Source organism: Rissa tridactyla, chromosome 3 (assembly GCF_028500815.1).
Source record: "Rissa tridactyla isolate bRisTri1 chromosome 3, bRisTri1.patW.cur.20221130, whole genome shotgun sequence".
Lineage (NCBI taxonomy): Eukaryota > Metazoa > Chordata > Aves > Charadriiformes > Laridae > Rissa > Rissa tridactyla.
In genome coordinates this window covers 31780716-31804131 of record NC_071468.1, presented here as the reverse complement: position 1 = coordinate 31804131, position 23416 = coordinate 31780716, and the positions used below count along the sequence as shown (strand labels likewise).

The window sequence follows — 23416 nt, the reverse complement described above, 5'->3', positions numbered from 1 at the left end:
CTGAAACCACAAGTCTCTGCATTATGTATTCATGGGATGCATGCTGCCAGCAGGATTGAGAACAGGCAGCCATGTAATGGGGAAATGGAGAGGTCTCACTTTAATAGATCTTGGAAAACAAATATATAGTCCTTTTAGTGGGTGCATCTCAAACTTAAAGGGGGTGATGTTAGTGATGTTAAAATTAGTACATCCAACCAACCAGAGGCAGTGAAATTCCTCCCTAATGAGAGGAAATTCAGAACTGAAAATAACTGCCTTGAATTTACTGCAATTTACCAGGGTCAGCAGATGTCTGCAGATACTCTTTCAAACTGACACTACACCAGTGCAAGAAGAAAAACAAATAGCGAAGAGCACACTGAAATACTAACTCTACAGCAATGCCTTCTGAGAGGCGCCAGATGGGCACCACGCAGGGCAGCCCACCCCACCAGTCCCAGGCATGCCCCATTTCCCAGCCTCTGCAGAGTGAGGCAAACTCCTAGCGTTTATGCATCTCAATACCAGCCCCCTACAAAAGTGCTGCAAAATCAAGAATAACTGCATCTAGAGCAAACCACAAACAGTTTGTATCTGTAAAGTATTAAGAAGGTAAAAAGCACTGTCTTACATTGCTGTAAAACTCCTAAGAGGTATAAAGAGACCTGGGCCCAAGGAGGTCAACAAGTATGGAAATACCCATCATCATCAAGTCTACAACCGCTTTCATCAAAGGTATTCTTTATATGCCCTTAAGCAATTAATTTATTTTTGCATAAATGGTATGGGTTAGCTCATGGCAACAGAGGTAATTTGACAGAGATGAATGCCAGTAATTTTATTCCTGTGTCATCAATGAGCTGGACAGTATGGGTGCTGCCTTCCCAATGAGGATAGCAAGAGAATAGCCCAACTGTAGCAAAAGCCACTCAAGTAGCAGCAGCTTTACCTCTCAAGGGGTGATATCTACACTTATGTCTAGTTTATCTCAGACAGCCTCTGAAGACATGATCACAAGAAGCAACCCTATAAGTTTACTGAACCCTGCCTCAAAAACCCTTTTCTGTCATTGCTTACACCACCTTCTCTCACATTATGCTGCTTTCCTCATATGTAGTTCTGCCTTACCTGCTGCATTTTTTCCAGATCAAGGCTGGGCCTGCTGACCTTATCCCCATATCCTTGACGATGTCTCTTACAAGGCATGACTTGCTCAAGGCCTGCCCCGACGCTTGTGAAGATTAAAGGTCTGGAGGCTGGGCTCCGCACCAGGGGTTGAAGTCTTTTGGGAGGGGAGGCACTGAACAGCACGGGGCTTGGGCTGGCGTGCACACCATCAGCCTGCTCTGCCACAGGCCGGAATGACATTGTGCACAAGTTCTTCACTTCTTCGTCACTGGAGGAGGTGTTGTTGCTGTCGCTGCAGCAGGCAAACCTGCTGACCTGGGACCACTTTCGCTTCTCAGCAGCAAACTCTCGGTTGATGCGCTCCAGCTCCTCTTCCGAGCTGTGGCGGTCAAGACTGGCATGGAAGAGGGCTCGAACCTTGCAGCATTGGTTCTCCTGGTTCTGGAGCTGGTTGGTGGCCAGAGGGGTCAAGGTACAATTCCGTCTTCTCTCTGGTGGGAGAAGGAGATAGAGGAGTGGCAGAGAAGATCTGCACCCCACACCCTAATAAACTGGGTCTGCTTTCTCCTAGCCTTTTTTCTGTCACACCTTCCCAAGTAAACTTCTGAGCTGTTTTCTACCTTTTTTCCTCCAGAAGAAACACACCCTGGATGAATGCTTCCCTTTGGAAGTTTCCATAACTTTTAGACCAGACTGCTAGATCCCCTTGCAAACTGTCACCTGGAAGTCTAGTTGCAGAGTAAGAACACAGACCTGCTGCCCACTGCATCCCCTGAAAGTGGAGAAGACACAATCTTGCAAATGTGTTGTTAGGCACTTACCTCTAGCTGGAAACATTAAATTCTAGTGACCAGTTCTCAGGGCAGAGGAGGTAAGTTAGTTATGTTATTCTAAGCAGCACATCTGTGGTGCAAATAATAGAGACCTGGTTTCTGGAGGTAAAGGTCTTCTTTCTACTACAAGGCTGCCATTTAAGAGAGCCTGCCTTCAGCCATAAGCTGACCACGCTTTACCTATTCTGCTGAGCATTTTCTATGTTAAGCATGTGGAACGGGAATCTGAATTTCAACAGGACATGTCCTGTGGATCAAGAATTTAACTACTCCTGCCTTTGGATAAGAATAAACTTGAATTTGGCTAAGTTACAATAAAACACAGGGCATGCACAAATGGCAGAGACTTACCATAGCTCAAGAGATGCATTTACTACAGATTTCACCTACAGCTCTAAGCTGCTTGACACCAGGTCCAAAAACAATAGCAGAGCACTCGTCTCCTCTATGAAAGTTCCTCAGCTAGATTCAAAATCATAGAATTGTTAGAGTTGGAAGGGACCTTAAAGATCATCTAGTTCCAACTCCCCTGCCATGGGCAGGGACACTTCCCATTAGATCAGGTTGCTCAGAGCCCCATCCAGCCTGGCCTTAAAAACTTCCAGGGATGGGGCTTCCACCACCTCTCTGGGAAACCTGTTCCAGTGTCTCACCACCCTCATGGTGAAGAGCTTCTTCCTAACGTCCAGTCTGAATCGTCCCAACTCCAGTTTTAATCCATTCCCTCTAGTCCTACCATTACCCGACATCCTAAAAAGTCCCTCACCAGCTAACTTGTAGGCACCCTTTAGGTACTGGAAGGCCGCTATAAGGTCTCCTTGGAGCCTTTTCTCCAGACTGAACAATCCCAACTCTCTCAGTCTGTCCTCATAGGAGAGGTGCTCCAGCCCTCTCATCATCCTCGTGGCCCTTCTCTGGACACGTTCCAGCACGTCCATATCTTTCTTGTAGTAGGGGCTCCAGAATTGGATGCAGTACTCCAGGTGGGGTCTCATGAGAGTGGAGTAGAGGGGGAGAATCACCTCCCTTGACCTGCTGGCCACACTTCTCCCGATGTGGCCCAGGATACGATTGGCTTTCTGGGCTGCTAGTGCACACTGACGGCTCATGTTGAGCCTCTCGTCTACCAGCACCCCCAAGTCCTTTTCTTCAGGGCTGCTCTCAAGCCAGTCGCTGCCCAGCCTATATTGGTGCTTGGGATTGCCCCGACCCAGATGGAGGACCTTGCACTTGGTCTTGTTGAACTTCATGAGGTTGGCATATAGGGCTGCCCAATACCAACAGTACAGGGGGAATGGAGCAAGCTAATCAGACAAGTGAGTCCAGGGGAATGGGGAAAGGGAACATCAAAACTGGAAGTGACAAGGAAAAGGAAACCTAGAACAAAGATGACACAGGTGCACAAGCATGGAATAGAAGATAAATTTTTATTCCCAGCTCTGCTGATGGCCCAATTGTAGACCTTCTCTGCCACATGTCTGCACCACTGGGGCCTTAACATGTGGCTAACAATGTCTACCTAAGAAAAGTGTAACTGCAGCATCCGATAACACTAGCTTCTCCCTGTGAGGTCTCAAAGACTCCAAGGTGACTGACTTCATGTATCTGGTTGTAGTACATTGGGGACAGAGGAGGAGGCACTTCCAAGAGCACAAGTGAAAAGCAAAAAGGACATCAATGCAGCATCCCAGGACCCTCCATCTTGTCCCTTTACCTCTGTCGATCTGAGCAAGCTCCTGGTTCTCTCCCTCAGAGTCGTCGCTGTCCTCATCACTTGGGGGGTAGGAGATCTAGGGGGCAAAGAGAAAGAAGAGGCTTCATCATGAATATTGATCATTGCCCTGCTGCTACCCAAGCTACTTCCCACACCCTTCCTTCTCATATCCCGCAGTCGTCCACCCCACCTAACCGCACACACCCTCCATTGCACCTCCCTGTATACACATCCTTATCTCCCAACCTCAAACTCCCATCACATCCTCTTACTTGTAGCAACACAAAACACACAGCCTACCACTATTTCCACCTTACTGCACCACCAACTCTTTCCCAAGCACAACAAACATACCCTGCCCTTAGCTCCCCAGACACACAGCTTATAACCATCATGGCCTACCACATCCACATCACGTGGACAACTGAATCTCCAAAACTCGGCACCAGAATAAAGACACATCCTGTCAACAGCACTATCATCTTGCAAGGCAACCACAAATGGAAGTGGCATGTTAACTTTAGCTGTCCTATGTATCTACCCACACTTCCCCCTTGAAGGCACAGACACAAAAGCCACCAAAGAACAGAATCATCTTGCTTTCCTATAGGACAACTCTGAAGAATGTAATAGAAATAAAAGAAACAGGATTTCACAGAAATGCAAACAATAACATGCTGTCCCCACCAGCACAGAATCTTACATTACCACTGAATACCCTCAAATGCTCCAAGAGTAATGACAATTCACATATTTGGTCGATCAGAAATCTTCAGGGCCATTTGCTCTGGGTCAGCCAATGGACTTCACCTAACCACTTGCTGTATACCCAAATATCCATTTACTCAAAACATTCTAACACTGAACAAACTTGCTAGCTGCCATTTGAGAAGGGTCAAGAGATCTGAAACCAAGCTTTTGTAGGTCAGATAGATCCCACTGCTGCTGAGTTCCCTACATAGAGGAAACCCTACCTGCCTTGTTCCTAAAGTGACTTTTGTTCTGCTGCATAGAGCATACCTGGCAGTTATTAGATAAGACCTCTGAGCCATGCAGCTTAGTATGTGTCTGGCAATGGCCAAAACCAAATGAGTCAAAGGAAAATGCAATACTTCAAAAGAAACCTTTATAAAAGACAGTTCTGGAATAACATGATCACTGCAAGATGAGCTTTACTACTCCTTACACCTTTTTATTCAGAACAACAACAGACATTCACATCATTCTTAGCTGAGTCTCACAAGCCACTTGCCCACAACAGAATCCAGTGGCATAGGTTTTAAAAGGTTACACGCTGTGTTTCCATTTTAAAAGTGTCTGATGTGCTGTGCTTGACTTTTATAGAAGATGAGGCAGCGTGCAACCATTACACTGATACGGACCCATTTCAGCTCTACTGTTGTTCCTAAGGAAACGTCCTTGGAGTGTTTCAGCCTCACAGAGACCCAAAAGAGCAGCTACACTTAACTAGATGCCTATGAAAGACACATACAGCTGATGGAGAGAAATAGGAATAGTGGAGAAATTCTGACTGATACCAAATTTGACAGCTATTAAGTCAACATACCTATTTTGTAACCATCCTCCAGAATTATGTATGGGGGTTTCATTACCCCAAAAGCCTGTTGCCACCTTTTTTCTCCTCCTTTTTTAAAGCTACCTTTTACTTTTTTATATTTACATTGCCCTTTAAGAAATCAGAAAATATTTTCCTTCCTTGCCAGTCTTTAAACTACTTTCCCAACTGTCAAGTGATGAATGAGAAAAGTGTCATTTTTATCCCCATTGCTGATATTCTTGAAGTAAACGCAGGGGGTTATTTTTCCCACTACAACTAGAATTTTCTTGTATGTATTCACACACATGCATCATTTAATAAAGGCAGCTGGCACTGAGGAACACTGCCAAATTAACAGACTACTAGTTGTCCCCAGAACAGGTATAATACCTTGTTTGTGCCATGGTAGTTCACAGAGAGGACAGCTGACACTGAGGTGTCATTGTGCTAGCTGCTGTACAGACAGACAGTGGTTCTGTCTTTGTTACAAAAGCTAAGGCTCCAAGTCTAACTCGAGAGGTACTGACCTTAGTCTGTGTCTCATTCCCATATAAAAACCTTTCATTTGGACATGGCAGGGTTTTCAGTGAGGTTTAATGGCTCTGCGTGGGAAACCTATCAGCTCCAGTTTTTGTACTATGTAAATGTCAATAAATGTCATGGCATTGCTTCCAAAAAAAGAAAAAAAGGGCAATGACATCTAGCACATGCAGGCCAAAGAGCTACTGCACAATGTCACTGGCTTGAGATGCTTAAGATAGGAGTTGGATTTGAGTCAATGATTGACATTTTGAAGGTCTTTGTGTCTGCCAGTCCTGAGCTTCCAAAATATTCACTCCTCCCTGTACAAGTGCAATTTGCTAGCCCCTAGTCTTGTATGGATAACTCTCTGCTGCTAAATCCTCCACAGTCCCACAGGCAGCCTAAGACTAATCCCCTCTGAGTTGCCTCAAACACTTCTCTAGAAGCTTTGCTCAGAGCACCTATGAGAGAAGAGAAACCTCTTTCAAACAAGAGGATACCAAGTCTGTGGATTTGGTCCCATAGTATATACCAAAGAAATTAAAGGAGTAGGACAATATGAAAGGCTTCATGGAAAAAAAGCAGCTCCCAGTCTTGGTAATCATCCTCCTGATGCTAGCCACAAAAGAGTAAGCACCTGCTCTTCTAGAATCAACTATGAATTTTATGAGCAACATATCAAGTGCTTTTCAGAATCAAGGAAATTAGAGACACCTATTGAGTCACTCTTCCTGACACCTACCTTTTCATTTGGAAGAACATAACAGTAGCACATTTCTCCCAACATTCAGACTCTGTTTCTCCCATTACTCCCACTGGCTTATTACACCCTTGTTCTAGACAATACCCTCAGAAATTAGAATATTTTCATAATATATATCACAGGCTAACCATAAAAGAAAACTTAAAATGGAGCAATTGTGAATTTTTTTTTTGCATGAATGAAGTAAACAGACAATAAGACTCAGAAGTCACATTGCTTATGATGCCCCATGACCAGCACTGTCTTTCAGAAGTCGTCTCATCTTGGATTTTGTGTGGGTTACATACAAGCAAATACTCTCCTGCCTGGTCTTCACATCTTTATCAGAGACAAAGTTTTCCTCCCATTTGTCATTTAGTAAGGTCTGTTATTTTAATATTGTTACATTCTCTTTTTATTAGTAAATCCTTCCACAAATTATATGCTGGCTGTGGGAACCAAAGTCTCCCAAGCTCATATGAGACCCTAGCTCCCATGTTTCAGCATGGAGAGAACAAGCATTAATAGCAGACTAACCATTAATCTTGCAGAGTTCAAATTTTACACATGAAACTCCTTGTATAATATACCACTCAGGCAAAGATTAATGGAAGATCAAAAAAAGGACGGTCTATATGTATAATAAAAATTTCCAGAAACTACAATGATACAGGGAATCAAAGACTAATGCTCTGACTAGTTGGAGATAAGTGCTCCCTCCCTTAACTCTTCCCAGGCTTTAACAGTAACACTTTCCTCCCTTCGAAAGTGTTCCACTAAACACACAGTGGGCTTGTGTTCAGGCCTCCAGCCTCCCTTAGACAGTCCCTGGCTTGTATTAGCCACAGATTTACTTTTGTCTGAGGCTGCACAGCCTTGTTTGCCTCAAACTCAGAATTGTGGCACTGAGAGAACAGAAAACTTGATCTCCATGCCAAAAATCCCACTAGATCATGTGGGATCCATTCACAACATAGGAATCACTAAACTGTTTATGTTGGAAGACACCTCTTGGTATTATCTACCCAAGCCCCTGCTCAAGCTGAGTCAACTAGAACAGGTTGCCCAGGACTGTGCCCAGTACACTCTGTTTACAAGTTGACAAAACAAGCCAGAAAACGAAGGCTGGGAAGCCATCCACCCTGCAGTCTTTCTTTAGGAAATGCATCAGATGAAGTTCAAAGACAGCAGCCTCCTGTTGATGAGGATCTCAGTCTTGCACATGGATCCTTCAGTTCCAGCACCAGACATGTCTTCTGTCAGGACAAGGACTCCTACCATGCCATATGGAAACATGGACAAACTTCACCATGAGTTTGATTTTGCATCAATCTCCAGTCAGGAAAGATGGGTTTGTGAAGAATAACCAGATGGTATTTAAGGAGAACTGAGTGTAACTTTGAGGGAGACTTAACATGAAAGGAACTAGCAGATAGAACAAAAAGCTAGAGACAGAAAAAACCTTCACCTTTCTCATCACACTGCGACTTGTCAACTCAGTACTGATAACTAGATGCAGCCAGAACTGCCCTGGTCCTCAAGGGTCCAGTCACCCATAGAGTCTAAAGTCCTGAAATATACCAGAAAATAGAGAAAACCCACCCTGTTAAAGTGAAGCTCCTCTTGGTTTTGCTCACAGAAGATAAACTAACCTGCTGTAGATCAAAAGTAACTATGTTAAGAATCATCCGTAATCTTACAAAAGAGAAGCGAATCTCACTTCTAAGGCAGAACAAATCTCTCCCAACAGGCTTCACTTAATGGCTGTATTGTCCTAAAAAACTAAAACACCAACAGGGTAATTTGGTGCAGTGGAGGGTGTGTGCATGAGGAGCAGACAAGACAAAGATACAACTGACCAGAGGCAACCCCTTGTTCCCAGCTTCAATCAGGAACACACAGGCTGGAGGACATCATTCCCAGTCCTCTTCTGGGAGGGAGGGACTTCACCTCCAGGGAGGTGGCTTCCCAGGCAGAAGCCAATGCTGCCTGTGCGGCCACATATAAAGCTGTTTGTGACAGAGGCTCATTAACTCGAGCCCTGGCACTCCAATAGAGCCCCTTCCAAGTGCCCTGTAAAGAGGCTTTGCTGAGTCAGTCTCACTCACTGGTTCCTAGCACAAAAGCAGAAGGGGATGAGCAGCTCACCATGACTACCGATATCTCTGCTATGAGGAAACGATTTCCATTGCTCCAGACTGAAGTGAAACCCGTGTTCACTTACCTTCTCCCTGCCACACTGCCTACAGAGTCACTGCTAGAGACACAGGCATCTTACAGCACTGGGCTCTGCTGTTGGCTCTTCTCCTTCCCAACTGCTTGGCTTTAGTAAGAAAATGTTACCAAGTTTCCCCATTGTTATTTTTCCTGGTCAACAATTGCTGTAGTTGCCACAAGACACTGCACGATCTTGAATGAAGGAGATGCTATGCTCCCAACTATAAGAGACTTTGAATTAGAGAGAGTGGGAAAACACGGGAGATTATGAGACACTGAAAGGCAGTTTTGAGCCATGGAACAACACAACAAAGGAAGAAGTGAGTCAAATAGACCTTCAAATTAGCATCTAACTCCTCTCCCAAGTTGTTCTTTACATTTTATTTTAGAGATATTCAGCATTACAAGGACGATTTATGCTAGTAAGAGGCTGTAATGCTTGCTCTCTCCTCAAGAAAAGCAGTAGAGTTAGAGACTAGAGGAAAGGTTCAGTTCAGTCTTGAAACGTGTACAAATGAGATACAGCTGCCCAGGCTAGATCTGGGTTTTACAGCTGGGGTCCTTCAACAGCTAAACCTCCATCCAGAACAGCCCTAGTTTGCAAAAAACTTTCTGAAGTCTTTTTTTCCCCATGTTATTACTATTTTCCTTTTCAATGTTCATAATACCTCTGCCTCCAAATTCCTTTCCCCATTTCCTTGCAAATGGCTACAATTCAAACCCAGGGTTCATAACCCTTAAACACTGTCCTGCTTGACAGAGCAGCTGTCTGGCTGAGTCAGTGAAAGCAGTGATGGGACGGTGCACTCCTCAAGGCCCTTGTTTTCCCAGCCTACCCCATGCCAAAGATAGCAAAATTCCTATTTTTTGTAGGAATGCAGCACGTTTAGTCAGACACACCATCTTCTGCATGAGTCTTAAGTCCAGTTAACCATCAATGGTTTCACAGATTTGAGGGAGGCAGGGAGTTATTCTAGGTAGCCAAATTCACAATGTTTTAACAATACAGATGTTATTTTTGTTGAATGCTTACAGACACAGGCAAACATCATGACTGGCAACAATCAGGGTGCAAGTGGTGGGAGCTGACCATGGAAACTGAGCTTCTGTTCTGAGGAACAATGACTGAACTTGATCTCCAGAAGCGTAGGCTTAAATTGGGTTACCTAGATCTTGAAAACACTAGGCTTGCACAGAACAGTGAGGACATAAGTGGTGGGTGGGTGCGGGGAGGTGCATGTGCGGTCCTCTTATTATTTTAAATCCTCTCCCTCAACTTTCTGTAATTCCACAAATTAATACATGTGTTTTAAACATACTGTTCGCACAGCAAGATTACGTTTATCTACTCTCTGCATCTCCTGGAAAGAAGTTACAGCTGTGGCCAAACCTGACTAGAACTACAGAGATGACAGGGCACTGCCCTAGGTTTGGGGATTCTCATTTCCAAGTGGAGTGAATCAGAGGACTCCATGCAAAGACAAGTGCAGTGCAGCTGGGTTCAGCACTGGGAAGAGGCACAGAGATGGGTCAAAATATGCCAACCCCATAGAGCACAACTAGACTCTCTGCACACACATCGGTCCCACATCAGTTCTCTTGCAGCAGAGTCTGCATCAAACCTCCTTTTCTAAATCTCCCCCTGCTCTTCTCAGGGCTAAGCTGAGATGATTTTGCAGGGGAAGACTGAAGATAAAAACACCAGGGGCTTTCACAAAATAAAAAAACAGCAAGTCCCAATGCATTGCCATTCTTACAGAGAAATACAGTATACAGCACCAATAAGCCTATAGTGCATAAACACATGGGCTCCATAATCACCAGGAAGAGAAGATCCCAGGGAACCAAATACAGCTGATGCCTACAATTGAGCTCCACTTTTTTACATCACCTAGGGATCAGGTATCAGGTGAGCCACAGCAATAGCCTTTTCCATTGACTCCTATCCACTATGCGTCTGATCTCAAAAGCTCTGGGCAAATATTGTTAGAAGAACAAAACCAAGATCATCTTTTAAATTCCACTCAAGATAAACCTCCAAAAGGCAGTACTTGCAAAGAGACTAGAACCGACACAGTTCTACCCAGAAGGGACCAATGGTATAAGCACCCACAGACATGCATACACTCCTCCCACCAGCCATCAAAACTTGTGTGACAGAGGACACAAAGAATGCTACTAGCTTAAAAATGAGACCTTAAAAAGCCTCCTAGGCAGAAAACACCCAGAGTCTGGTCCTTAGCACCCAAAATACTACAAGTCTTAGAGAACTCCATTCAGTTTATTTATCCTCACAGCCACTATGAGAACCAGAATCTCTTTTTATAAACATAGCTTCAGTTGTGTTTGGGGCCATGATTTAACAGGTCACAATGTTAAAAGTTACAGATAGAAGAAAGTCACTACAGCTCCCACTCAGCAGGTGGATAGGGTCTGGTAACAAAGGTGTTACCACTGAAGTAGAGCCTTTAATCTTCCAATTTCCTCCTTGGCTTCCCAGACCACTATGTTTTATGAAATAAGACTGATTCTACAGTACAGGAGCCAGTGGAATGCTGCAGCTCCATGCTGTGATATGTATCATCCTTTCTTTTTACAAGATTCTCAAACTATCCCCATGTTGTTACTTTAAGAGGCTGGTTAAGGTCTATAGCTCTTACTATGGTGACAGAAACCACACACTCCAACTCCACTTATGCCTGCAAGTGAAGCTTGCAGATGTCTTTCCAATAAGTCTCCAGCAAGTCTCAGTTTCTGCTCAGTACAAACCCCCAGCATAGCCTGGCCTCAGCCAGCAGTCACCTGCATGGGATGGAGACACATAGTAAGTTTTCTGCCAGCTCTGTTACTCTACTCACAGCTTTGCTGATGTGATAAAGAGATTTATGGCTAATTCATATCCAAGTTTCAAGGATTCTGTTGGAAGACTAGCATTCACCTGTTACCCTTCCCACCCTATGCACGGAGGCAGCACTTTACATACATAATTCAGAAGGGAAATAGCAAAGAAAAGAATGGTAAAGTGTCAGGAAACACCCATCAGAAAAAAAGCAGTAACCTACAAAACAGTTGTGCTGCAAAGAGATCCCTCGGCAAAGGAAGTCAGCTCCTCTAACAGCTCACAGTATGGAGCCCAGGCATTCCCCTGGCTCACATCCCACAGAAGCAGTGTTATTCAGCAGTGTTGACACCAGAAAGCACAGCAGTCCAGAAAGACAAGAAGGAGCCTAAAGGATTAAAGACCTTCATTTCAGGGCCTCATCCACCCTATGTTAAGATACAGTGACTTAGCTCCATCTGTAATTTACAGACCATTTGCTGCTGAACCTCAGCTCCAAACACAGTCAGATTAAAAGCAACACTTCGTCACAGGCTGACAGCTCTCTCAGACATAAGGGGAAAGCAGTACAAGGGACACCTAGAACTGGAGGGACACCTATACAACATAGCTAGTCTTGTCTGTCATGCACATACTAAGAGAGGGGAGGATGGGAAATGGCTTCTCACGCCAGTGCCAATCACTTCTGCTTAGCCACAGGGATTTAAATACACTCCAACTGACTCACAACCCACTGGCCTAGCTCAGTTATTACACTCCTGTGATGAGAAGAGGTCCCTCTGCACAGACCAGCTTCTCTGACAGTTTACAGCAACTCCCCAGCACTGTATGTGTCCCCTCTACCAGGGAAGTACAGCCAACAGCAGCTGGCATAAACAACGTATCTGGTAACAGTTTTTCCATTCCTTCCTCAAAAGGCCTAGGGAGGACAACTGCCATTGCCCTCAGATACTTGATTAGCTGAGGAGAAGCTGCTTGTGTTGGGAGACCTCACTCGACACTCACCTCTGCTCAGCCATAAAGAACTACATTAGCCAGATTTGCAAACACAAGGAACAATGCCTTACAGTCAGGCTGGAAAATGCATTTGGAGCACATGAGACATTTCAGGCTTCTCCTCCTCTAAAAATCCTACATTAACCCTTCTGAGTGCAAGCAGACACAAGCTGTTTTATCTACATGGATTTATACCAAACTTCTTGGGTTTTATCATGGAGCAAGCCAGTAATATAGACTAATCCTTCAAGACCAGATCTTTGATCCATCTGGTAAGGTATCTTTAAAGAGCTAGAACCATGTGAAAACTTGCAATTCCTCTCACTGCAACAGATCCTTTGCTGGTAGGTATTGCATGATTTTAAGTGGTTCCTAGTTGGGAGAATCTCAAAGAGATGGTCTGTTCACACCACACATGGAGGGATGGGCAAGAGATGACTGGTACAAAGACAGAATTTGAATGTTTACTCTCTCTTCCAATATATGAGCCAGAAAGCAGGAAATTAAATTAGTAAGAGGCAGGTTCTAAACAAACAGCAGGTGATCCTTCATTAACAAAGGTGTGAAACTTTCTGCCACAGGACATTCTGGATGCAAGGACCCTACATAGATTTGGTGGGGAGAAGTGGACAGGTTAAGGTGAAAGTAGTCCACTGGGCTACTAATGCACAGACAGTAGTTCTGTCTCAAGAAGTCCTCGAGACCAAAGTATGTGCTGTTCTTAGACTCTCTTCTAGGTGCCCACCTCTGGGAGATACAGACAGATCTAACACAGGGTGGGTGCTTTTAAGCCCCGTTCATAGAAGCAGGCCACACAGCACATGCATTTACTTACAATGTCACAACACAAGGGAATGCACAGAACAAAATCCAACAGTATTCTTGCAGATCCAACTCACCTCACTCACCACAGACAGCTACTGACAGAGTGTCCAAGCATCACATATCATTTCAGGAGCAAGACAGGGGAAAAGCTGCATTGCACTGCAGCCCTCTGCAAAATAGGGTTTTCCCAAGAATGACTTGTTCTGTCCAAGAGAGAATAAAAGGGTTTCTATAAACAAAAATATATAGATGGAAGCTACTGATTTTTTAAGCCTTTAAGTTATGTCACTTCATATGCTCCACACCAAATACCACTGTTCTCTCCTGTTAATTAGCCTTTGGCCAAAGAATTTTTATTTCTTCAGAATAACCAACTCCTAGGAATAAAGAAAAAAAAAAAGAAACCCACACATAAAAACAGCCTGGCTGCAGACAACTGTCTGAAACAACCACTTGGCTTTGTGTGTAATAACTGGGTGACAGGATATGGAAGGATTATTTTATGTTTTCCCAGCTTACATCCAGACACACTCTCAGCAAACTGGAGGATCTAACTGTCTGTCTGGCACCTCTCCTCAAGATGGGAAATTCCCCATTCAACCAAAGGAAATTTTCTTCTCATCTTATGCCCATATAGAGCTTGGCTGATTGTGGCCTCAATGCCAAAAAGTAAGGACAGGAGTTAAATAAAAAATAGCCTCCATCATGGAAACAACATGACCCCGTTAGGAAGAAGCAAGATGAGACAGACTGCTGAACATAATGAACGCAAGGAGATAGATCTTTATGCCACTAGCAACATGAATTCTGTTATCTCCTTGAAATCAGTGGCTCAAAACCAGGTTTGTAGACCAGTCAAAACAATTATTCAGCTACCCAAGGTCAATCAATAGTCTATTGCCTAGAAATGTCAGAAACCAAGGTCCATCTACTCTCATTGTAGACATTGATGAATATTGAGGTATTTGGGAATACTTTATCCAGGCATCTCCCATCCTTTCATAAAGCTATGATATGTCCTTTTCATAAAGCTAAATTCAGATAAGGACCATTTACCTTGTAGCCAGGCAACAAACCTCAGGTCAACCCATCCCTGAAATGGGAGACATGACTAATAATAACCTCCTCAGGGTGCTTAGGCTCTGGCACTCGTTTCCTCTTTTCCTCAGAAGGTGTTTCCACCCCTGAACTCTTAGATCTCATACAGGCTGATGCTGGAACAAAGGCGGGGAGGTGATCCCAGGCAAAGTTATAAAGGGCTTCTCAGGTGTGTTTGCTGAGAACAATGACCAACCAACCCAGTCATGCCAGCCCCACACAACAGCAGCTCATTTGAGGAAGAGAATCCATAGCCTCACAATCTACCAAGCCTGAAGGACACCTCCTCAGGTTTCACCACATCTCCTCACTGACAACATTCATTTAGAAGGTGCATGCCAGTGAGGCACACGCATTGATCTCCATTCCCAGCACCACAGCTTAAGCCTTGATGAGCTGAAAGGGCTCTGCAGCAGGACTTTATTTCTACAGTGAGCCTGGATGGTGGGCTGGCTGTCTAGAAGTGCTGGGGGAAGAGAGGGCTGGAAACAAAGACTGGTCCACACGAGCTGCTTGCAAAGCTGACAGTCACTCACAGAACCTTCATTGGGCTTTTAGCCCCTGCCAGCCCCAGAAGGCATTCTGCCATGCTAACCCAGAACAACTAGGAAGGCTCAGGATTTGGATTATTGCACATGCAGCTATGTAGCAGCTTTGGTGCAGATCTTCCAAATAAGATACTTTCTTATATACAGGTCCACCAGGACATTTCTATAAGCGTCCACAGTATTTCACCCTCCATGAAGCTACCAAGACAGAGCTAGAGAGCCAACCATGTGAGCTCTTCACATGATGTACCCACACAAGGGTCCTCTGTTGTAGCATTCCCAGGCTGCCAGGGCCGTCTCAAAGAGAAAACAGCAGAAGTTCACCTGGCTGAGCACTTGGTATGCTGCAGGAATTATAGAGGAGGAAGAGAAACTACTCACCATGTAAGATCCACTCCCTCTGCCTCAGCCAGCTCCCGAGATGCCCCAGCCTAAAAATGCCTGCCCTACAGCAACTAAACAATTCAGTCTGATGTGTATACTGAGGTACACATGGAGGCCAGGTAAAAGTCCAAACAGATCAGCCCACAGCAAGGAGGAGGTTATACTGGGTCTGAAAAGCAAGAACATAGCAAGAGAGAGGAGAAATGCCCAGAGGCATCTTGAGCTGTCCACCCCCAAGGAGTGACCAAGCTGGTCCAGAAGAAACCAGACTTCTTTGAACAGTGCTTCACATGTGTGCCATGTCCCCACAGTGTGGGCAGGCCTGTGCCCAAATTGGCATGGAGACATCTCTGCATAGGTCACATTGGGCCATATGTCCTTTACATCAACTTTTAGGCTTGTGTCACAGGAGGTTTCGTACTGCACAGGGAATGCTTTCTGTGCAGATAAAGGTCACAACTAATTGGCTTTTCTCTAAATCCTTGCCTGGGTGTTCACGCTGAGCAGTTGCAGGTGGTGCTGGTGCCTATTCAAAAACAGCTTAGCTGGCTGACTCTGCTGGTCAACGGTGGCGAGAGGACAAACAGGCTCTGCCCACAGCCACATACAACAGTTACTGCTGTAGAAAACAGCCCTGAGCACACACATACCTGTGATGCTGGTTGCTAGGAAAAGTTGGGTCACCCAGAAATCCGAATCCCACTGAACAGGAAAACAGGGGCTACAGATAAATGCATGGGGGTAGGAGGGGTTGGTGCTGCCTACATGGAGGGTGGGAGTTGTATTTCCCACTGAAAAGCAAATACAGCCCTTGGTTCCCATATTGAGACATCCCGACAACATTTCTGTGAACCCAGGCATACTCCAGGAACTGCCAGAGAAGCTGGCCAGACTGGAATGCTAAAGAAGAGCAGTGCCCTGCCCACCCACCACTCCACAGAGATGTCCTACATGGATGCAAGCCTTGCTTTTTACTTTAAAAAAGGTGAACCCACTGTTTTGCAAGAGTTGTAATTAAAATAAATGATGACCTGGGTCTACTTTCTATTTTCACTTCAAATATAAGCTATTTTCCTGCTCAGGAAAACTTTCAGCATCCCAAACACTGCAACATAAATTCAGGAGCTGTAAGTCTGTGCATGACAGCAGGAAATGAAGTACAACTGCATTGTCCAGCAAAGCAAAATGGATTAATCTGTTTTCACTGAAATGCAAAAGTTAAATACGCAGTATTACATTTTCGGAATTCAATTTTTCATTCAAACAAAAATCAAGAATTGGTAAATACAAGGAAAAGTAATGAGATTTCTTTGTAATGCTGGGGGGTGGATTTTTTTTTTTAATCTATCCCATATTTTCATATCAGTCATAAGCAAGGCCAGCTGAGAGGATGTCTCTCTGAACGATCTCAATGTCAATAAACTCCCCATTGTGCTGTATTTGCAATATTAGCAATTTGTCTGAAGTCCCACTTTCTGGAATTCAGTCATTACAAGAGATTATCGGTGCTGGATGTCTGCACAGGAAAGATGACAACCCTTGAAGATTCAGACCTTAGAAGCCAAATCGAAAGAATTGTAAACCTATTCTTTTACAATGTCTCAGGCACAAGTCTCAAAAAATAAAGGTTTCTGAGTGGCTGGGATTGCCTGTTCTATACTTTGTCTTGGCTAAGTATCGATCACAGTGTTTCTTACCTACTAAAATAATTTTAGTCCAAATTATCACAAACCTAACTTTAGGCATATTCATAGATACTCCAGTAGCCAAAATTGTATTTACACAGTTATATTTGTGCAAGTGCTTGTCCCCTCCTGAGTGAGATTAATACAAACCAGAAGCATCTAATGCTACCAGGCTTTAATAGGAGGAAAAGGAAAGTTTCAATGTAAAACAGAGTCCTCCAGTCCTAGAAGAATGAACCTGTTTGGTGGTATGTGCTGAAAAATCTATGAAGGAGAGAAACCTTCATATACCACAGGAGACAGAGGAAGCTAAATTGACAAGCATGGACAACCCAAAGAAAGCATGAGCATTTACACAGATCTTTGAAGGCGTACCCACTATGCACCAATAATAGTGATGCTACTTCACTCTTTTTTGGTCTGAGGAGGAAAAGTTTAAACATGCTCCTGGCTCTGCAGAATAACCAGCTACCACCAGGACAGTGACTCAGAAGCCACTGCCTGCAAGCTTGCAGTTCACTTGGGACAGCCAGCTGAACCCCCTTCATATAAGAAGGATCAGGATCATTCCCAGTCGCTTGTCAGGGCTGGCCGCTCATATCAGAGTCTCACAGATGATTCCAGATGCAGATGCCAGCAGAAAATAACTGACTCAACTTGCTGGTCCCCAGCACTGTGTATGGACACATACAAGCTGCAGGGGTATGTGAAGAGAACTGATGTGGTGGCCTTGTTAGTGCCTACTCCACAGTTCCCTTGCAAGCATAAGGCTAAATTACATAGCAGAGAAATGCAGTTCTCTGTCACCAGAGCAGACTCACATATGAGTTCATTTCACTGATCAACATTAAGGAAATGACAAACATGTCTTAAGTACCTCTGCCCAGGACAAAAAGGAATATACTAAGTACATAAGTAATTTAACAATTTCTGTGGATTAGAACAGCAATTGTATCACCTCCAAAGTTGTTTGTGTCAACAGCAAAGCTGGAATGGAATTGCCACCCTTAAAGTGCTCAGTTTTCTTCAGCTACATGTTCCAGCCAGTTAATTTTTTTAAACACACCACAATTCAACTGTTTCATTCTGATAATACCTAGGGCCACTAATTAAGGGCTTAGTTTGACTGGCAATGCACAGACTTGTTCCAACCAGATGCTCCCTGCCCCAAGGAGCTTGCTCGCAAGCAAAGCTTAGAAAATAGACACCTACACTTTAGCCACTACACAAGCATGCAAGGGCACAAGAGTTGAAGAGAGATTTGGAAGAAGTGCATTTATGTGAGAAACACCTACCCCAAGTTGTGGGGATGAACAAGACATTTCACTTCTAGAGAGCTCAGTCAGTCAGTTGGAGAGTACTTCTAAGGGCTCAGTATCAGTATTCCATCACATAAACCCACATGCAACCCCAGGATATGCATTTTAAAAGCTTCTTGAACAATTTGATGTATAGTTCAGGAAGGGCTTCTCAGGGCTACTAGTCCAAAAGTATGAAAGAAAATAATAAAAAACTGTACTAGATTGTAACACTGGACAACAAAGGAAAAATTCAGGCCTCGAGTTACAGGCCTCTCTTACTTTCCTTATTTGAAACATTTCACTACAGTATGGGACAAGCCCCTGCTCTCACTTTTCTCCCCTGTCCCACAAAGTCTGCTCTGGAACAGACGCAGTTGCCAGCTGTTAACAAAGATGAGCCCTAACCTGTAGTCAGATCTGCTTTTGGCTCTCGATTTCTAACAGCCAGCCAAAACCTGGAGGTTTCTGAATCTGGCCTGATCTCTAGCAAATAACACCAGACCATTGAAGCAAGAGGTGGAACAACAGGCTGAGGCAGAAGGCTCCAATTCACAATCATTTCTTGGATTTAGCTACAGCAGCTGAAGGACTCTAAACCAATGGGCTGGACTATGAACCACAACAGCTCAGGAGTGGACATGCTGCCACTGTGCTGCACTGGCTACAGGGGCACGAGTGTCCAGTGGGAAGACAGCAAGGTCAGCAGGACCTGTCTTCAAAGGCAAAAGCAAATTTGAACCCTAACTACCACGCTTCACAGCCCAGCCACCCTACCAGAAACTGCTGGCAGTACACAGTAACCCAACAGCAGGTGAAGTGTCAGTCAGTCAATCCCCCCCTTCCCATTATGGTGACTTCTGGTGAAAGGGCAATAAAGGCACAGTAACTTCCTCAGCAACACCAGCATAAACCAGCAGACCTCTTGGGCCAAAGCCCTCTGAGCAGCCGCAGTTGTCAACTGCCTAAAGACCAACTTCAGTCGGAGGGAAAAAACAGAAAAGTTCATGACATCTTACAGGAGGCAGTGGCAGCCTCTCAGCTTCAATCGGAGGAAGGCTAGGAAGACCTATCACAGCCACACTAAACCAATTCAGGACACTTGGTAACAAAATAAGATCTTCACAGTGGGCAGAAATTTCATCCTGAAAAAGATTCCCAAAGCTTGGATGCCAATCCAAGGCTGCTCAAATCTCCCCAGCTTACAAAAATGAGTTGACAGTTTACCCAAGGAGTCTCCCAGGACTTTGCCTAATGGCAGTACTGTTGCAAACCAGAAACACAACAGCAGCTTGTTTTCCGTTGAATTTGGGAACTTCCAACAAAGGTCATAAAGTGCAAAAGCAAGTGGGTAATGAAGAAGAGCAGCTAAGCACACTGATTTTAAAGCTCAGAAAGCTCTTAATTTAGGTGGTGGATGCAGATCAGTTCTTATTCTATCCAGATTAGTTGCTCATTCTCCATTTACACTACTACAGACCTGATTTATGCTCATACCTATCTTTTCACTAGGTTTCAATGGCAGCAGGCTGGACCTTTTAAATAATGCACGTACCATACATGCCAGAATACATACAGACCTGCACAGACACAGACCAACGTGAGGAATTTGAGAAGGCAGAAATCCAGTCTGTGCCTGGCAGCCCCACATCATCTGAGGGCAGTAGAGGGAGATAGTACAGGACACTTGGCCTTGTCACAGGGTCCAGGCACAGTGCAGCCACAGGAAGCTCCCACACAGCTCACCGCTTGTGACACCTATCCCGTGTCAACACCTGCAAGGAGATCGGGCCCAACACTCAAGACAGAGCACTGCACACTCTGCTAAGCAATTAGTATGCTGGTACGAGGCTCAACCAAGACCAGGCAGCTGCACATGGTCCCCAAAGGCCTACAAAACATATATAAACTCAGAGTTTGAAAGTCTGGCTTTATGCCCATACACATGTATACCAGTCATTGTACCACTCCCCATGGCAGGCTGCAACGCTACCTCTGATGGTCTATGCATCAGCCTTCCAAGAAACAGTGCAAGCTTACATCTCTCTTCTCTACTGAGCCTGCAAAAATGCAGGCCACCTGTTTGCAGCACAAAACTTTGGCACTAATATGAACAAAATGGCTGCAGATACCCACTCCTGCGGGTTTTCCTGCACGCCTCCAAGCATCCTGAAGGCTGTATATAGCCCTGAGAGCTCCTTCCAAAGATTCTCATGGTTTCATAACCTGAGGCACCAAGAGACAAACAATAAAGCTAAAGGAAGCAATCACAGCCACAAGCCCCAGAAACAGAGCGTTCAAAAGAAATCCCCCACTGTCTCTGCAGAGATATTCTGCACTGAATCCACCCACCACAACCTAAAGCATTGCCCTTATTTTATTTCCAAAAATAAAATCTACTCCTGCCTCCCCCAAGAACCACAGAACTTGCATTCCCCACAGGAAGAAGTGCATGGACACAGCAAACTTTGAGGAAATATCAGCACTGTTTCTAACAAAGTTGCCATCAGCCTGTCTAGAGTGACTGCGCAGAAGTGCAGCCACACGGCAATCAGCCTCTGTGTAACACATACAAAAGACTCCAGTAGAGTCTGGTATACGGATCCCCAGCCCCCAACTTGGGCAACGAGGGCTGCTACTTTTCCCAGATCCATTCTTTGATTTGGGGCCAGGCGCTACATTTCCTGCAGTACTGATGCCGATCCAGAGTAACTCTGCTGATTTCAGGGGATATCCCTTGGTTCACAACAGTTCTGCCAAATCAGGATCTGGTAATTTTTTTTTTTTTATAAGTAACTCATCACGACTCCATTTTTATCCCATTGCATATGGCTCAGAAATTCCTCCTTGCATTTGGCCGGAAGGGCTTAGATATCCCTTATGCTGGATCTGTGATCCTTATTTTACTTTTGAGCACTAAGAAAGGATTTAAGCAGCGTTCAGAAAGCCATGGGTCAATTCAGCTCAGATTCCAGCCTTCAAGACCAGAAGGGAGAGAAATGCAAATAACGAGCTGAAAGGCATTTTAGGCAAATCATGTTTGTACAGTATCTAGCACAGGGGGATTCTAGCCTAGTAAGGGCTAGGAGATTACAGATTGCACGCATGCAAACGTAACTAGACAGGCAAATACTTATGTAGCTAAATATGAACCCCATTAAAAATAAATTCTTCTAGAGAACTTCTGCCTTTATCCACCTTTCTCTATTACCTAATGAATTGTGCAGGGTAACTCTGAGAGCAAAGGAACAGGATTTTAGTAACAGGAGTACAGCCTAGGCCAGTTCCTACTGAGCACACTGGCTGAGAGGAAACTGGCCCAGCATAATAAATACTACAAGTTACTAGCTTCTTAAGGCCCTGTTATTAGTTACCTGAAAGCTGCAAAAAAAGAACCGAGACAAAACCAGCTGTTCTTACCTTTAGCTGGAAAGGTTGAATTTCATTTAAACTCTGGTTCCTGAGCTTTTTGGTGAGGATCTTCAGCATGGTACAAATCCGAGGAGCCAAGAAAGGGTTAAGCATACACACACGCAGCATCTACATCTGCCGAGCCGCTGCTGCTACGCTTGGAGGAGCTCCGCAGAGCTTGCATCCAGCACCCTCAGGTACACGGCGGCGGGGGTGTGGGGAGCAAGGCTCCAGACAGCCAGCTCCCAGCTGTGCCCCTCTCTCCTCCGCCACCGCACTCCGTGCTACAGCCCTCCGCGGGGGGGAGAGGGAATCACTTTCCAAAGCCTAAAGAAAAAAATAAATACCAAACTTCCTTTGCTTTCCACCCCCCTCCCCGGTTACGCTTCAGAGAGAAGGGAGGTACCAGCTGGCAGCGTGCTGCAAGGGACAAGAGACATTCGGCGCAGTGTTTATTGCGGAACGGCGGAGCTCCCTAGCCGAGGCCCCGGGCTCCGTTCACGGCGGCACTCCCGCCTGCCCCGTCAGCCCCGACGCCGGCAGCCCCAGGCGGGCATCGCGCCCCGCCGCCACCGGGCTCCCGCGCCGCCCACGGCTCCCGCACCGCCGCGACCGCCCGCACCCTGCCCGCGACGGGAAACTTGTAACAAACGGCGCGGCAGCCGCGGCGCCCATTGGCCGGACAGGGTGGGACGGGGCGGCACGGGGCGGGACAGGGCGGGGCCTCCGCTTAAAGGGGCCCCGCCGGCGTAACCGCCGGTGCCTGCTCCTGCGGCCCGCAGCTGCTCCCGGGGCCGGGTTCCGGAGTCCGGGCCGGCGCAGGCCCGCCGCGGTGCCGGCCTGTCGCAGGCGGCGTTCCCTGGGTCCCCAGCCCAGGCGGACGCTGCTCGGGACGCAGCAGACTGATAACTGCCAGTGCTGTACCGCAGCCGGATCGCACCGGGAGGGTGAGGGGGTGCCCTGCCCTGCCCCCCGATTCCGAGCGCGGATCCGCAGGGAGGACTCCTGTAGCCCATCACGAGTCCCTCGAGCCACCCAGGGGGCTTGCAAAGGGCCTGCAGCCGCAGGGACACTCGCTACCGCCTTTTCTCGCAGCAAATGCAAGCGCGGGGCCGGGATGGCACCGGCCCCTGCTCCACCAGCTGCCCTCAGGCACCACCAGCAAGGTCCTCCAGCACCTCCCTGGCCACACAGCCGGGGCACTTGTCAGGGACTGGCCGACCGGCTCCCTGCCACTTCCAGCCCGCAGGAAGCCACCAGCACCGTTTGCCAGCAGTAACAACAAAGAGCTTTCACCCGCTGCCAGCGATAAACTCTCGGTGTCTGGGTGAAAGGTCCCTTTTGGACATTACCAGTCCCTTGGGGCCAGCAGCACCTTTTGTCCCAGCCTTCCTCTCAGGACAAGTTGGGAAGTGTTGAGGAGGTCTCCACTTGTGTACAAATTCCAAAGAAGCACAGGCTGGTTAACGTTATCAGTTCCCAGTTCTCAGATAAGGAAAGAGCGCTCATAAAATGCTGACTACGGAAAAGAAAGAGAACATCTTCGCTGCAGGGGAAAGGGACATGATTCAGGTCCAGTTGGCAAAGTATTTTTCTTGAAGGAGTACAACGGGCACGGAGTCAGCCAGAAAACAAC

At 45.8% G+C, this 23416-nt stretch overlaps 1 protein-coding gene across 5 annotated transcripts in view; it reads right to left on the bottom strand.

The window, feature by feature from the left end:
• The window catches only part of LOC128906603 (uncharacterized), a 95426-nt gene extending 73011 nt beyond the window's left edge, over positions 1–22415 (bottom strand). For all 5 annotated transcript variants that reach the window (XM_054194079.1, XM_054194078.1, XM_054194080.1 and 2 more), the window contains exons 1-3: positions 21790–22415; positions 3658–3733; positions 1111–1601 (exon numbers count right to left, since the gene is read on the bottom strand). In XM_054194079.1, coding sequence (XP_054050054.1) covers positions 1111–1601; positions 3658–3733; positions 21790–21909 — 687 coding nt within the window. In that variant the 5' untranslated portion in view covers positions 21910–22415. The remainder of the gene's footprint in view (positions 1–1110; positions 1602–3657; positions 3734–21789) is intronic.
• Positions 22416–23416: the final 1001 nt, after the last annotated feature.